The 13,176-nt window shown below is 47.5% G+C and overlaps 1 protein-coding gene across 4 annotated transcripts in view; it reads left to right on the forward strand.

Moving 5' to 3' along the window:
• Positions 1–7,412, forward strand: part of CTXND1 (cortexin domain containing 1) — a 35,493-nt gene extending 28,081 nt beyond the window's left edge. For all 4 annotated transcript variants that reach the window (XM_038147500.1, XM_038147501.1, XM_038147499.1 and 1 more), the window contains one exon: positions 3,787–7,412. In XM_038147500.1, coding sequence (XP_038003428.1) covers positions 3,841–4,020 — 180 coding nt within the window. In that variant the 5' untranslated portion in view covers positions 3,787–3,840 and the 3' untranslated portion in view covers positions 4,021–7,412. The remainder of the gene's footprint in view (positions 1–3,786) is intronic.
• Positions 7,413–13,176: the final 5,764 nt, after the last annotated feature.

Consider the following 13,176-nt stretch of genomic DNA (forward strand, 5'->3'; position numbering starts at 1 on the left):
ACTTTTGGTGTTGAATTTCTCACCCAGCACAGCTCCATCCCTGGGTGAGCCTGCCTGTGGCACACACGTACTCCCAGAGAGGTTATAGGGGGAGAGACTGCCCTGAAACACCCAGGGATTTACAGGAAGACATAGATTCAGGATGGCTAAATTGCCCACTTGGAGCCAGGGATTGTTCTTCTTCATCTTCTGGCTTTGTTCAGACCTAATCACAATTTCAACAAATCTGAAGAATTTAAAAAAACCCCACAGTTCTACAGCTCATTGCTGTCAAGCTGGGAAAAAAAATGTAATTTTCTACAATTCAGCTATTCAGAGACAATTCGATCATTCAAGTGTGAAACTTTATAATTGTTTCTGCTGATATTGTTTCCCACACACACAATGCTGTCAACATCAACCCTGCTAGTAAACAAGAGCAAAACATCCAGCCAACCAGTCTGTAGCTGGAGAGAGAGCTCATTTCAACAGCACTGATGGATTTCACACACCAGACCAAGAAAAAGCAGCTGCAAAACCCCTCTGCTCACCTGCACAGCTCATCCCAGGGCTGGGAGGGAGGGCAGGGTGTGCAGGCAGAGCATCCAGCGTGGAGCCACTCTGCTTCCACCTGGGAGACACTTCCACAGCCCACTCCAGACCTGCCTGTACTGCTGGGCACCAGGGGAGTGAGAAGGGGCAGTGGAGGCCCAGGCCAAGGAAATGGGAATTAAACAGGACAAGTTGTGCAGCTCTCACAGAGATGGAGGAGCACAAGGAGCTGGCAGACGGGACACAGCATGTCCACGTGAAATTTGGGAGCTGGACTTTTCCAAGTCCAGCTCCCAAACAGTCCTGGTGAACAGTCACCTGGAGGAAACAGTCCTGGTGAACATATTTTTTTTGAGTTTGGGGACTATTTTGCATTTTTTTTGCATTTGTGAACTCATCTACTTTTGCATTTGGGGACTGTCTCCTGCCTGATCTAGAAGAGCAGTGAGTTCCAGCCACAATAAATTAATCTGGAGCCAGCCCCAGGCACAGCCCCATTCCAGCACCCAGCTCTGCTCAGCACCAAGGACTCCTGCCCTGCCAAGCCTGCTGAGTGCAGTAACAGCATGGAAACCACCAAGTGCCTGCTGGCACCAACCTCCCAGGACTCACACCAGCCCTCTGACAAGCCAGACCTGCAGAGGAGGCTCCACCCCGACAGAGGCAGGTGAGCAGCCAAGCTGAGAGTGAGGACAGCCAAAGCCAGATCCTTCTGGCCAGCCCCAGGAAACACACTGGCCATCAGGAGTGACTGCATGCAGAGCATCAGCATCAAAACATTACTCAGTTTGTGGGGGGACCAGAAGGAGAGAAAACATGATTTATACAACCTCAAGAATATGGCTTTTTCGGAAAAAAGTATTTCTAGTCCCACTGAAAATGTCTACTTTTGTCAAAACAGATCAATATAAACCCGAAATCATTAGGTTCAAGCTGTCACCGTAATTTACTGTGCAAACTCCAGCTCAGATGCCACAGCCTTTCACTCTGCTCTCTGGGTAAAGCCCTCTAAAGCCTGGCTATCCTTTCCAAAATGTGCTTTTCCCTTCCAGCAGGAGAGAAACGTTCTCCAGGCACAGTCCTGAAGCAGAGGGATGCAGCACTTAAACCAGACTTCTGTGAGATTGAGTGATGCCATTTTGAAGAGAAAAATCTCCAAGGGAATAGATTTCTACTTGAAACCTCTGATCACTTTCTGACTAAATTATTCATCTTTCCAAAGAAAGTACATTTGTGGGAAAATGCAGTTTTCCCTCCAAGATCAGTACTGATGGAAATTATCAGGTAGTTCTGCTATTCTGCAGGAGGTAATTTAGGGTGAAATAGTCCCACATGGTACAACAGCCAGAATGTCAGGAGGGGAAAAAAAACTAAAAAATCACATCCATCCTTGTTGGACCTTCACAAGAGCACTGCAGGAAAAGACTGGGATACATTAGCAGTTTTGATAACTTTTTTTTTCTTTTGTATTCATAAAGTATTCATACTTAATACTCAGCTTTGCTGACAAACCTTTTTTCATCAAATGAAGTTATAAACTGCAACGTAAGATCTCTTGGCTGGTGAAATAGAGTGGTAGCAAAGTCTCTTAGGAATATCAGACCTCTGACCAGGAGAGGTGAGCATTACAAGCCTGACCTCGCTCCTCAGAGATTTCTTCATGAGCTCCTAAGGATGTGACTGGTAAATACATGAGCTCATGAGATATCTGCTTGGTTTCATTCACTTTGTGTCATCAGCTTCTTTCATTTCCCTGCTGCAGGACTGGCAGTCACAGTAATTTCTATGCTTTCAGGAAATTAAAAAAAACCTGACATCTTTGTGCTTAAAATAGACTCAAGAGCCCAGATTTGTACTTGCCTTGTGGGATCTAGGAGGCTGTGAGGCTGGAAAACCTCCTGAAAAGGAGCAATTATGAGACAGGGAAGAAACTGTGGGCTTTTAAAACAAAAGGTTCTTCAGTTCAAAAGGTCTTCAGTTCACCCTGAGGAAGATTTTCAGGGCTCAGGAGTTCAGGAGTCTCTGGGACACCCACTGGCACCTGGCACAGCACGATGCTGCAGGAGCAAAGCTCCAGCCAGATGTGAGGCACCACTGCAACAGCCCTGCCAGCAGCAGCAGCAGCTCACTGCAAACACAGCCAGGCAAACTCGTCTGTGGAATGCAAGCTGGGATTTCCTCACTGTGATAAAGTGGTGATAGAGAGCAGCTGGACTGTTTGACACTTCAGTTTCACCAAATCCTCTCAATATCTTCTTGTTCCCACCTCTCCTCTCCAGTAAAGCAGGGACTGCCCTCAGGTTGGTTATTGCATTTGATGTGGATGACTTTGTTGTTTTGCTTGCTGTAAAGAGGCAGATTCCATATCCCTGATCCTCTACACTGTAATTCCCAACACTTCTCCCTCCCACCTTGGCCAAACATGGATGCCAGGAGAAGTTTCCCCATCCCTGGGCAGTGACTCAATTCTCTGTGAGGTCAGCTCCTCTCCTTCAGCACAACTGTGCAAAGCAGTTTGTGTTACCAGCTGGTGAACTGTCCAGAATCAAACTTTCAGAGGGATTCCATCACTGCTGGACTTATTTTGGTTATGGATTCAGGTGAGGAGGCCAGAGAGACCTTCAGCTGTGCAGACATCTGCAGTGAATAAGATAATTCTTGTTCTAATCACATAATCACCTGTACCTCTCTGGTTGATAAAACATCCACTTAAAAATTATATTGCTCCTAAAAAAAAAAAACTTCTACTGCCTGGAGAACCTTGAGTACCAGAGATTAAAAGATTATGGAAAATAAGTATGCATAATTTTCACTTTACTTTGTGCCAGTGAGAGACAGAGAATGTTTGGACAGAGAGGAAAATTGGAATAGAAACAGTCTGCTCTGCCATTTGTCTGATCTTTCACACTAGCAGAGGAATGGAAATATTTTTATGATTAGGAAATGCTGAGACAAGAACAGTGTCTGTGCCTCTTTTAAGAGATGATATTTCAAGCAAATAGCGCTCATTCACTGTTGCCTCTCTTTTCTTTGTTAACATCTCTTTTTAGTGTCTAATATTTTAGCAAGAAGCATTTGTGGGCTAAATTAAGGTGGTTTCTTCTTCTCACAGATCTCATTCAGCTGAGCTGCAGCATTTCCACTGGGTTTATTTCCCTGCATGACTTCATCAGACCTGTAACAAGTACAACCCCTGATTTTCCCCGTGCCCAGGAGCAGCAATCCCTCATGCCTGACACCGTGTTTGTTTTGCAGGAGCTTGATGATGTTAGGAGTAAATTCAGACCCAGATGAAGAGCGGCCTGAGCAATGGAGGTGCCCACCCCCGAGCCCGTGTACGTTGACGTGGACAAGGGACTGACGTTAGCATGCTTTGTCTTCCTCTGCCTCTTCCTGATTGTGATGATCATCCGCTGTGCCAAAGTCATCATGGACCCCTACAGTGCCATCCCCACGTCCACGTGGGAGGAGCAGCACCTGGATGACTGACAGGGGCTCCCCTGTCAGAGACAGCCATGGCACGCTGTGCTCCAGGAGGCCTCTTCCCAGGGGGAAGGCTGGCACAGCAACAGCCATTCTCAGATATGCAGGGCAAAGGCAATATCCCCAAGAGCACATAGTGTAAGTCATTTCTGCTCAACAGGTCAAGATATCAGCAAGCCATTCTGGCAGCAGAGTTTACTACTATGCAGCAACTCTTATTTTACAGTTGTCATTTTGACTCAAGTAGCACAAGATTCTCCAGATTTTCCTAACATAACTCTTGGTCTAGCACAGTTTGTCCCACCCTCAATATCACCCACAAACCCAGGGTAACCATCAATACCATGAAAAAGCAACAAGAGTATTCTGTCTTTCCTGGAAACTGATTGCTTCCTTGGTCATCATGGGGGCATTTTAGGAAAGGCCCGGATTTCACATACCAGAGCATCACTAAGTAGAAGTGCTGAAGTACTTCTGGCTAAGCAAAATTATACAAGCAAATTTATTCTTTAACTCGCTTGGTTCTGCACTTGCACTCCCCACCCCACTTGAGCCATATTTCCAGTGACCAGGATACTGAGGCGCCCTGACTTAGGGAGTCCTGGACTGCTGTAGACCCCACAGCACCACCTTGCTCTGTCCTAGTCATGCAAAAACCAGCCATTTCCTCTGTCATGGGTCCTTGGATTAGTCAGGCCACTGATTTTGAGCTTGGTAGGCACCAAAAATCCCTGGAGCAGAGCCTGGACACTGCTGGTGTCGACTATATAAAACCTGCTGTGATTTTCAGAGAGGGATTCCCCATGCAATTTCACCCTTCTTTTGCTTCAGGTGTACTTCAGTGGGATGAGACAGGACTAGAATGACAAGCACAATAAGCAGAGAGACTTTTCTCCCAGCTTTGTCATTCAGACTCCTCAGCATAACATTTACAGTCACACACAATAACAGGCATTCTACCTCGGAGAAATTCAGCTCCTTCAAAGGAAGATTTTTCCCGCAAATTTTTAGGGTACATTTCTTTCTTTCAATTCATTTAGACAGCCATTATGCAAGCAGGCAGAAGTGAACGTGGGAGCACTGGAAATTTGTTATTTACCTTTGAAGAGTGGGGACTGCAGCATTCCAAAGCTCTCTATTCCTCAAATGCTAAGGTTTGCTCACGCCTGCCTTTTCTTTCATGACTACATGTTCAACTATGGGATTGAAAGGAAGCAATTCGGAGCAGGTCCTGCAAGCACCATGAACAGACAAGGCTTGAAAGCACAAAACTTCAAGAAGGGCATTTCTCCATTTCCCCTCCTCACCATCCTACCTGACCCCAGGTTCTTGCCATGAGACCACACACAGTGGGTGGGAAAGGTGGAAGCAAAGGCTGTGACAAGAAAATTGGGACACAGACTTTGTAAGGCACTGCTCTAGCTCTGACAGGTTTGTTTGATAATCACACGAGTCAATTTTTATGTGCCTCAGTCTACTCATCAGTGAAGGCTGTAACAATTTCATCTTGTCACACCTCATTTTGTCTAACTAATAATACCAGAAAGCACCTGGAGAGCCTTAGATAGGGACACAGAAATGAGGTTCTTACTTACAGCTCTTCCTGCTAAAACCAATAGGGAAGGTCTGGGTCTTGTTGCACTGCAGGACTCTGTCACACAGGCAGAGGACTTGTCCAGACCCCCATTTTCTCTGTCATTGCAGTATTTTGGGCCAAGCCAAATGGCACCTGGCTTTTTTACACGGCCCGCTGATTTCTGAGGATGTAAGGTGCTCAACACTGCAAATACAGAGATCCAAAACAGCAGGCTATGAGGCATACGGAGACTTCTGCATGGATCTTTAGAACCACACAATTTTTGCTGGTCTCCGTTGTAGGAGATCCCACTCCTGAGGCAGGAAATTCAAAGATTGGCTTTCCTCCTGATGTCCTCTAGCAAGAGACCTCCACTGCTTCCATTACACACTGCAGATTGCTCCTCAGGCTGATATTTAGCCTCAGCTTCTGCTAGCCAGGTACTCACCAGTAACAGAGCACTTTTTCAGGCTTGAGTGTTAAATGTTCATTGTATTTAGAGCAAATCCACTGTTGTCTCTTATTGGTGGGCAAGTCTATCTGTACCATAGTAATGGATATCCCAGCTCAAAGAACAACACTTCTGTTCCCTGGGCTAAAGTCTGGAACCTGTTTTTTGTCATTAAATCTTGTATCCCTCTAATGGGGCTATTTACAAAATAAGCAAAATAACAAAATGGCTTTCAGTGTGCAGGTCACCTGGCTGAGTTCACAGCTGGTGCAGAGCAAGGACAGAGCTTGTCCTCACACCTCTCAGTGCCAATACTCCACTTGGTGTTGATCTGCATGCAGGACTCTTTGCCATTGTCACATGTCACTGACAAGCCCCAGTTCACCCAGGGACTTTTTCAGGTGCTTGAGTTTAAGCCTCTGAGCAGGCTGCCCAGCTACAGAGACCAGGGTCAGTCCTGTGGCGTGTTCCTGGCAGGGCAGGGACAGCAGCACACAGTCCTTGGTGGAGCAAAGCCTGTCTGAGAATGAAGGGTTACAAATGCTGAGGAAGCAAATTGACTAATTTGCTTTGCAGGGATGGTTGCCACTTTTTTCTCTCTTTGTCCAGCTGAACAAACCATTTTATGGATTTTCCTGAAAATCCTCATGAAAAGACCCCTCTGGGTAGCTTTGTTTTCTAATAAAAAGGCACATGTCCTCCTGGCATAGCCTGTCAAGTCCATCCTTCTTTTGACAAAAAAATGTCTTTATAAAAACCTGGATATTCCCGTATATGACTGCATAAAAGTCAACGAGATTGTTTTTACAGAGAAAATGTAAATCTATTGACCTTTTCACTCTTGTGACTAGTGACAGGACTCGAGCCTGTCTGAGTTCAAGGAGCCTTTGGACAACACTCTGAGGCACATGGTGGCATTCCTGGGATGTCCTGTGCCAGGCCAGGAGTTGGACTCCATGATCCTGCTGGGTCCCTCCCAACTCAGCATAATCTAGGATTCATTCAAATTTCTGCCTTTCCCCACTGGTTACAATCACACAACCTCACTCCTCTTTGACCAAAAGCAATACTGAACATCATGCCTAAGCCAGACATTTTCAGCTCCTTCCCCTGGAGCCAGGGCTGTCCCACCCCAGGGGTGTCACTGCAGCTCTGGCTGGTGCCAGCCCCGCTCATGGCCAGGGAAGGTCTCTGTCAGCAGGAGCTGCATCACTGGGCTTGGTAGCAATTCCAGCTGCATGCAACAAGTGCCTCTGCTAGTTTTGGTTCTTTTTTAATCATTGTGCCATACTACCAGCAAATGCACTCAGAGGATGCAAGTCAAACTTGTTGCAAGTGTATTTATCTGACATAATAAACAGCTTCGACATGGAAAACCTCCTTGCTGTCTCTGTTGTGGTTTTCTTACATTGCCAGGACACCTTTAAAAATACCCATAACACAAGATGATTTACAAGAAGGGCATACATTCATGACAGCCCTCCTTGGAGAGTGGGAGCAGAGAACAACCCCCTGTGCAGCTGCACCACCACAGATTTTTGGAGCTCAGGGCAGAGCTGAGGGAGCCCCAGGTGTTCCTGTGGCTCTGCAGAAGGTCAGCCTTTCCAGAGGGGCTGTTTCAGGTTACTCCCTTGGCCAGGAAGAGCACTCAGCTGAGCTTCAGCTCAGTGGGGGACTGCAGCAGCTGTATTTCAGCAATTCATTATCAGCAACAAATTGCATACCAAAAGAAATAGGGCCACTGAGACTGGAATCCCTCCTGCTAGTGACTGCAAATGAGGAGCATGGAGCATCTGTGGGGGTCTCTTTGAAGAAGCTCCAGAGTATGGGATATGCAGGGTAAAAATCACCTAGGGAACTCCTCCTCTTGAAAAAGATGAAGAGAGGAATTGCTAATTCTTTCATCTTGAAGAAAGAGCTCTGTTGCCTGAAAGCTGGGTGCTTTATAGATCTGCTCGTCCCTGCAGCAAGTCCTCTGGCAGCAGGATCTCTGTGCCTGGAACCCAGTTTGCCACAAAGACCAAGCCCCACTGATAAACCATTACTTCTCTCCTAGTCAGAAGCAGGGGCTGGAGTCTTTACACTGCTTTCTGTACAGATACTCTGGCTAAGGAAAGAGCAGACCTGAACTGAGGCCAGCAGCAGCTGAATTTGAGCAGACACCCTGGAAATGTTTTTCTGGAAGAAACAGGGACTGATGGCAAGCCAGAGACCCACAGGATGCTGCTGCAGCCTGTTCTGGCCAAAGGTGCCCCCAGCCTGCTGGGTCATTACAGTCCCAGCAGGCAGCTTCAGCCCAGACTGCCTCAGCTCAGAAGCCAACACAGGACTTGGCTGGGGAAATGCTGTCCTCAGACCCCAGCATTCTCCTTTACATTTTTAATTTTTTTTAAAATAATTTTCATTAAAAACAGTCAATAGCTTGCTAGCCAGGAGGAAAACTCTGCTCACGCACATCTTTAAAGCAATAAACAATTTGAAAATCCTGGTTGCATTTATTCTCAGGTCATCATGTATAATTCAACTCACAACGGTGTTAAGAAACATTGAACGACAGAATTCTTAGTTACAAAGCTCCATGTTTTGTACTGGAACCTAGCCAGGCAGCCACACAGGGAAATCAGAAATCAAAAATGTATTAAAATTTCATTAAGTGTGCCGAAGCCACAAGAAGTGTGAAGTTTTTCAAAACTTATTTTATATTTAAGACTGATTGGATTTCTCTTGCAGCTGCTCTCTTGCCTCTGCAGATCAAAGGAAGTGCCTGGCAGGGGTGAGCAGGCAGCAGAGCTGGGGTCACTTCAACCCCTGCAGCAGACCCCAGAGCCCCCCCAAACGGGGTCCCAGGACACGGCAGCTCCAGGGCACCCTGCAGGGCTCTGGAGGTGCTGGCTGCAAGGGCTGAGCCCTGAGCGCTCCTGCCCTGGACCCTGCACAGGGAGGAGTGGGACAAGAAACCCTCTCTGTGCTTGCAGCTCCCAGCCAGCCCCTCAGTGTCCATGGACCAAGGTGCTGATCCCCCAGACTGAGCCAAGGGATGCCCAGCTGCCACCAGGGACTTCTGCTCCTGCAGCATTTCCCTTGGACACTCACTAACTGTGTTAACACCAGCCCTGCCTCAGCTGCTTACAGAGCAAACGGTATTGTAAAATCAGAAAGCACGTGTAAAATCAGAAAGCACAGGTCTGTGGTCAAAACTTCATGGAAAACCAAGCACTTGTGCAGCACAGAAAGAGTTGAGGTGAAGAAGTTCTTGGGAATGAGGGAAGATGAGAAGGATGAACAGCTCACAGCAGATTTGTATGGAGCAGCATGGTGCCAGTACCTCAGCATGTCCCTCACGTACTTCCATAGCCTTCAATCAATTTTAAAATCCCAGAAATGATCTCCTTCTTTCTCACTAAGCAGCAACATTCTGAACAGAAGCAGCAATCAAACCTGAGAAATGGTCTCCTGCCTCACTGCTTTACACCCAAAGCTACGTGAGTATCACCTACCAGCCTGTCCCTCTTCACAAAGTCACTACCTTGACCCTGAACAGCTACTGAGAGAGTGTTTTACTTTGAGTTATTACTGCCTGGGTAATGAAAGAATTATGAATATTGCTGACCCAAATGCTCACATCAAAACTAATTTTTTTTTCCAAGATACCGCATCCATTTCTAATTAGAATCTCTGCAGAAAACTACTTCAGGTGAAGAGTGCCTGCATTTCACAGCAAAAAGCCATTGGTTCCTTTAAATTCTGAAATACATTTTAAGGGTTTATTCCATGCTCTTTTTTTTTTTTTTGACACTTAATTATACCAACAGCACTATTATAAATTACACCCAGCTTTTTCATTACACACCAACCAGACGACGCTTTGATCTGTAAGAAAATGCATCTCAAAGTACTAAACAGTGGCTGCCTTTAGTTTTGCTACCAGCAAAATAACAAAAGCAGGTGGAATAGTCTCAGGCAGCATGATTTATTGCCTTTATGCCCACCCTGTGATAAAGCAGCACAGCCCAGCAGCAGCTCCTGCACCCCTCCAAGAGCTCCCATCCACCAGCCCAGCACTACTCACCCTGGGATCACTGTGCTCCAGCAGGGATTGCTCCTGGCAACTGCTGACCTCTGCTGAGGGGGACACACCAGGCAGGAGAAGGAGGCTCCAGGCTAGCTCAAGAGCTGTGGTTTCCACTTAGACGCACATTTCCATTTCCTCTGGTCATGAGCGAGGCTCTGTCTCCCCACACAACGTTTGATGACCCTGACTGAGGCCTCTCAGGTGGCTGACACAGCAGAAAGGTTTTATTTTTTTTCCTCCAGGCTTCTGAAGATCCAAGAAGGATTTTCTTGTTGTACACACAGGCTTCAAACCCATAAACCTGGTGCTGTGATAGGGCAGTGAAAAGGGAGCTCTGAGTTTGTGGGTTTTTTCCACTTTTGTGCAAAGCCAGATAATAAGCAAACTAAGAATAATACATCTAAATCAAATGAAAATTAGTTGTCTCTAGAAGAAGAGACAGCCATGCTCAACCCTAACTGAAAAAAAATCTTGCAGAAGTGCATGGGAAGCTCTTTGTAGAGGCAATCAACCCAATTGAAACTGGTACTTCAAAAATAAACTTTTTCCAAGCACCTAATCAGCCTGTTAAACTGAGAGCACCTAGGCCAAAGCACCCTCTTGTTCCAAGAGCCTGATCTTTTCGCCTGTGCTCAACTTCTCCCAAAACCAGGGGAAAGCTCCATGACCTTCATTTTAAAGAGTTCAAACTGGTCCCAGCTGCCCAGGCGAGGTGGAGCAAGTGGGACGTACCCATACCACCTGTGTGTTGCCCAAAATTTGGGTCAGAGGCTGCTTTCCCCCCAGGCAGTGGGTGCTGCTGGTCCCAGACCAAAGCTATTTTGTGGGCAGCCCTGCACATGGCAGCACAGGTATGCCCTGCACTCTCTCTTGACACGGGGCACCCTGGCAGGGATGAGAATCAGCAGCGCTGCGGCTCCGGCTCGCTGCGTTGGGCGAGGGCAGTGTGGCCATGGGCCCCCCTTCTCCACCGTGCCCACCCAAAAAGAGCCCACTGCCTTCTTCTGGGGGGGAAGAAAGTGGTCTTGGGCACACAGAAATGTTTGTCTCCTCTTTTATCATCTCCTGGCACTTTGGCCCCCATCCATGTAGCAGGCAGCAGATGACTCTGAGCTCTGTCCCGAGATTTTGGCCTTTGTCCAGCTCACCTCTGAAACCTGCTGTGCCCGAGGTCCTTTCCAGAAATTACCCATCTTCTGGGAATCTGGAACTTCTCCAGATGTCCCCAGGATAGAGGAGCTCAGCTCAGTCACCTTGGGGCCACAGGGAGCCCTTCCCTCCTCCCACCCATCCCCAGCATGGTGCAGGGGTGCTTGGCATGGGGATGTGCAGAGTGGCCACTGCAAAGCCACCTCCTCCCTCAGGGCTGGTTGGCTCTGGGGCATGAGCCAGCTTGGAAGGATCTGGGGCTGGGTGCCTCCATCCTGGCCGGGTTTGGGCTCTCAGCACCACTGACCTTCTGCCTGAGCAGGCAACAAGCCCAGTTCCCACGTGCTGGCAGGAATTGCAGCATGTAGTTGGCTCTTTGGAAGAGGAATTCATTGGGTGTGTGCAGGACTCACCTTTACCTTGCTCAAAGTTCAGGACAAGCTCTATGGATTTGCAGTTCCCCTAAGTATTCCTGCACCCAGAAAGCCCTGACACCACAGTCCTTCTTGGCCATGCAGTGTCTTGCATCAAGGCCACAGCTGATGGCCAATGCCATATTGCTCCAACATCAGCTCTCTGTCCCTCTCCTCAGATGTTGCACCTCCAGGACATCAGATATGCCAAGATGCACCATGGATGATGCTTCTGCAAAGAAATTTCTCTCCTGGATAAATGCTTTGTGTGTCCTCCTGCTGCTGCCAGGAGCAAAGCCAGGCTGTGCTCAGAGGAACAGGACGGGTTATTTCTAAACCCAAGAGGGAAGGTGTCAACTCACAATTGTCTTTTGAGGTCAAAAGATAGCACAAAGCATCCATAAATTGACGATCCAGTCGGAGTACATTAAATAAATATCTGCCTATTAGTTCAGCTTCAAGAGCCTGAAGGCAAAATAGCTTTTCCTTGATAAACTACAAAGAGCCAATGTTTTCCTGGCCAGGTCATCCTTGATTTGGGGATGAACCTCCAAGTATCACTCTTTAAAGAACTATTATTTTTGCACACTAGAAGAATGCCCATTACAGTGCACATGCCCCATTAGCAGTGATTTATATGCACTGCCACATTTTTTTTAATTTAATTTTCATTTCAAATTAAATTTCCTCTTCTGCACGGCCATAAAGTTCACGCTCCTGGTCAGCCCCAGGTGCTCCCCAGGATGACATCAAATGCCCTCACAGCCCACATCAGCAAAACTACCTGGCAGAGCTTTTGAGCAGCAATGGGACAGCCTGGAAAAGCAGCAGCATGGGCTCATCCTGCTGTCACCACATGGAGCCAGCAGCCTCATCAGGTTCTTCACTTTGAGGACCAAGCAAATATTTAACAAGTTCCCCTTGCACTACACCACAGTTCATTATCCGGTCTCCCGAGCTCCTCCAGTCAGTAATATCCTCTAATTGATGTGATTTGGCACTGGGCCATGGAGTTAAATTGATTTGTAGGCCAGCAGGAGACAGCAGATGCCCTTTACACTTGAGGAAAGTGGCATGTGGCTGTGTTTACTGGCTGCTGCAAGGGAATGCTGTGGCACCAGCTGCCTTTTAGGGTGCAGGAAGGGGCTTGGCCTGCTTGGTGTCCTCTGTCACAGCCCCTGTTGAGTGGCAGGCTGTGACTGCCTCCAGGGAGTGCCTGGGGATCACTCCAGTGACAAAATTCCCCCTCCCTCCTTGACCCCAGGGATGCTGGTGCACAGGGTGAGAGAGAAAAAGGGAATTTCCTTCTCTAAACCAGGGCAGGAGGAACAAGGGGGATCTTTTGACCATGACCTGTTGAGGGGTGCCCCAACACAGTCTCCCATCCCTGGGCTGGAACCAATCTGGGGCAGGAGAATTGGCTCTGGTTGTGTAAGGGCAGCAGGAGCAGGGACATCCTGTCTCTTGCCTTCAGCAGTGTTGATTATCACATTTCCAAAGT

The sequence above is a fragment of the Motacilla alba genome, chromosome 10, assembly GCF_015832195.1.
Source record: "Motacilla alba alba isolate MOTALB_02 chromosome 10, Motacilla_alba_V1.0_pri, whole genome shotgun sequence".
NCBI lineage: Eukaryota > Metazoa > Chordata > Aves > Passeriformes > Motacillidae > Motacilla > Motacilla alba.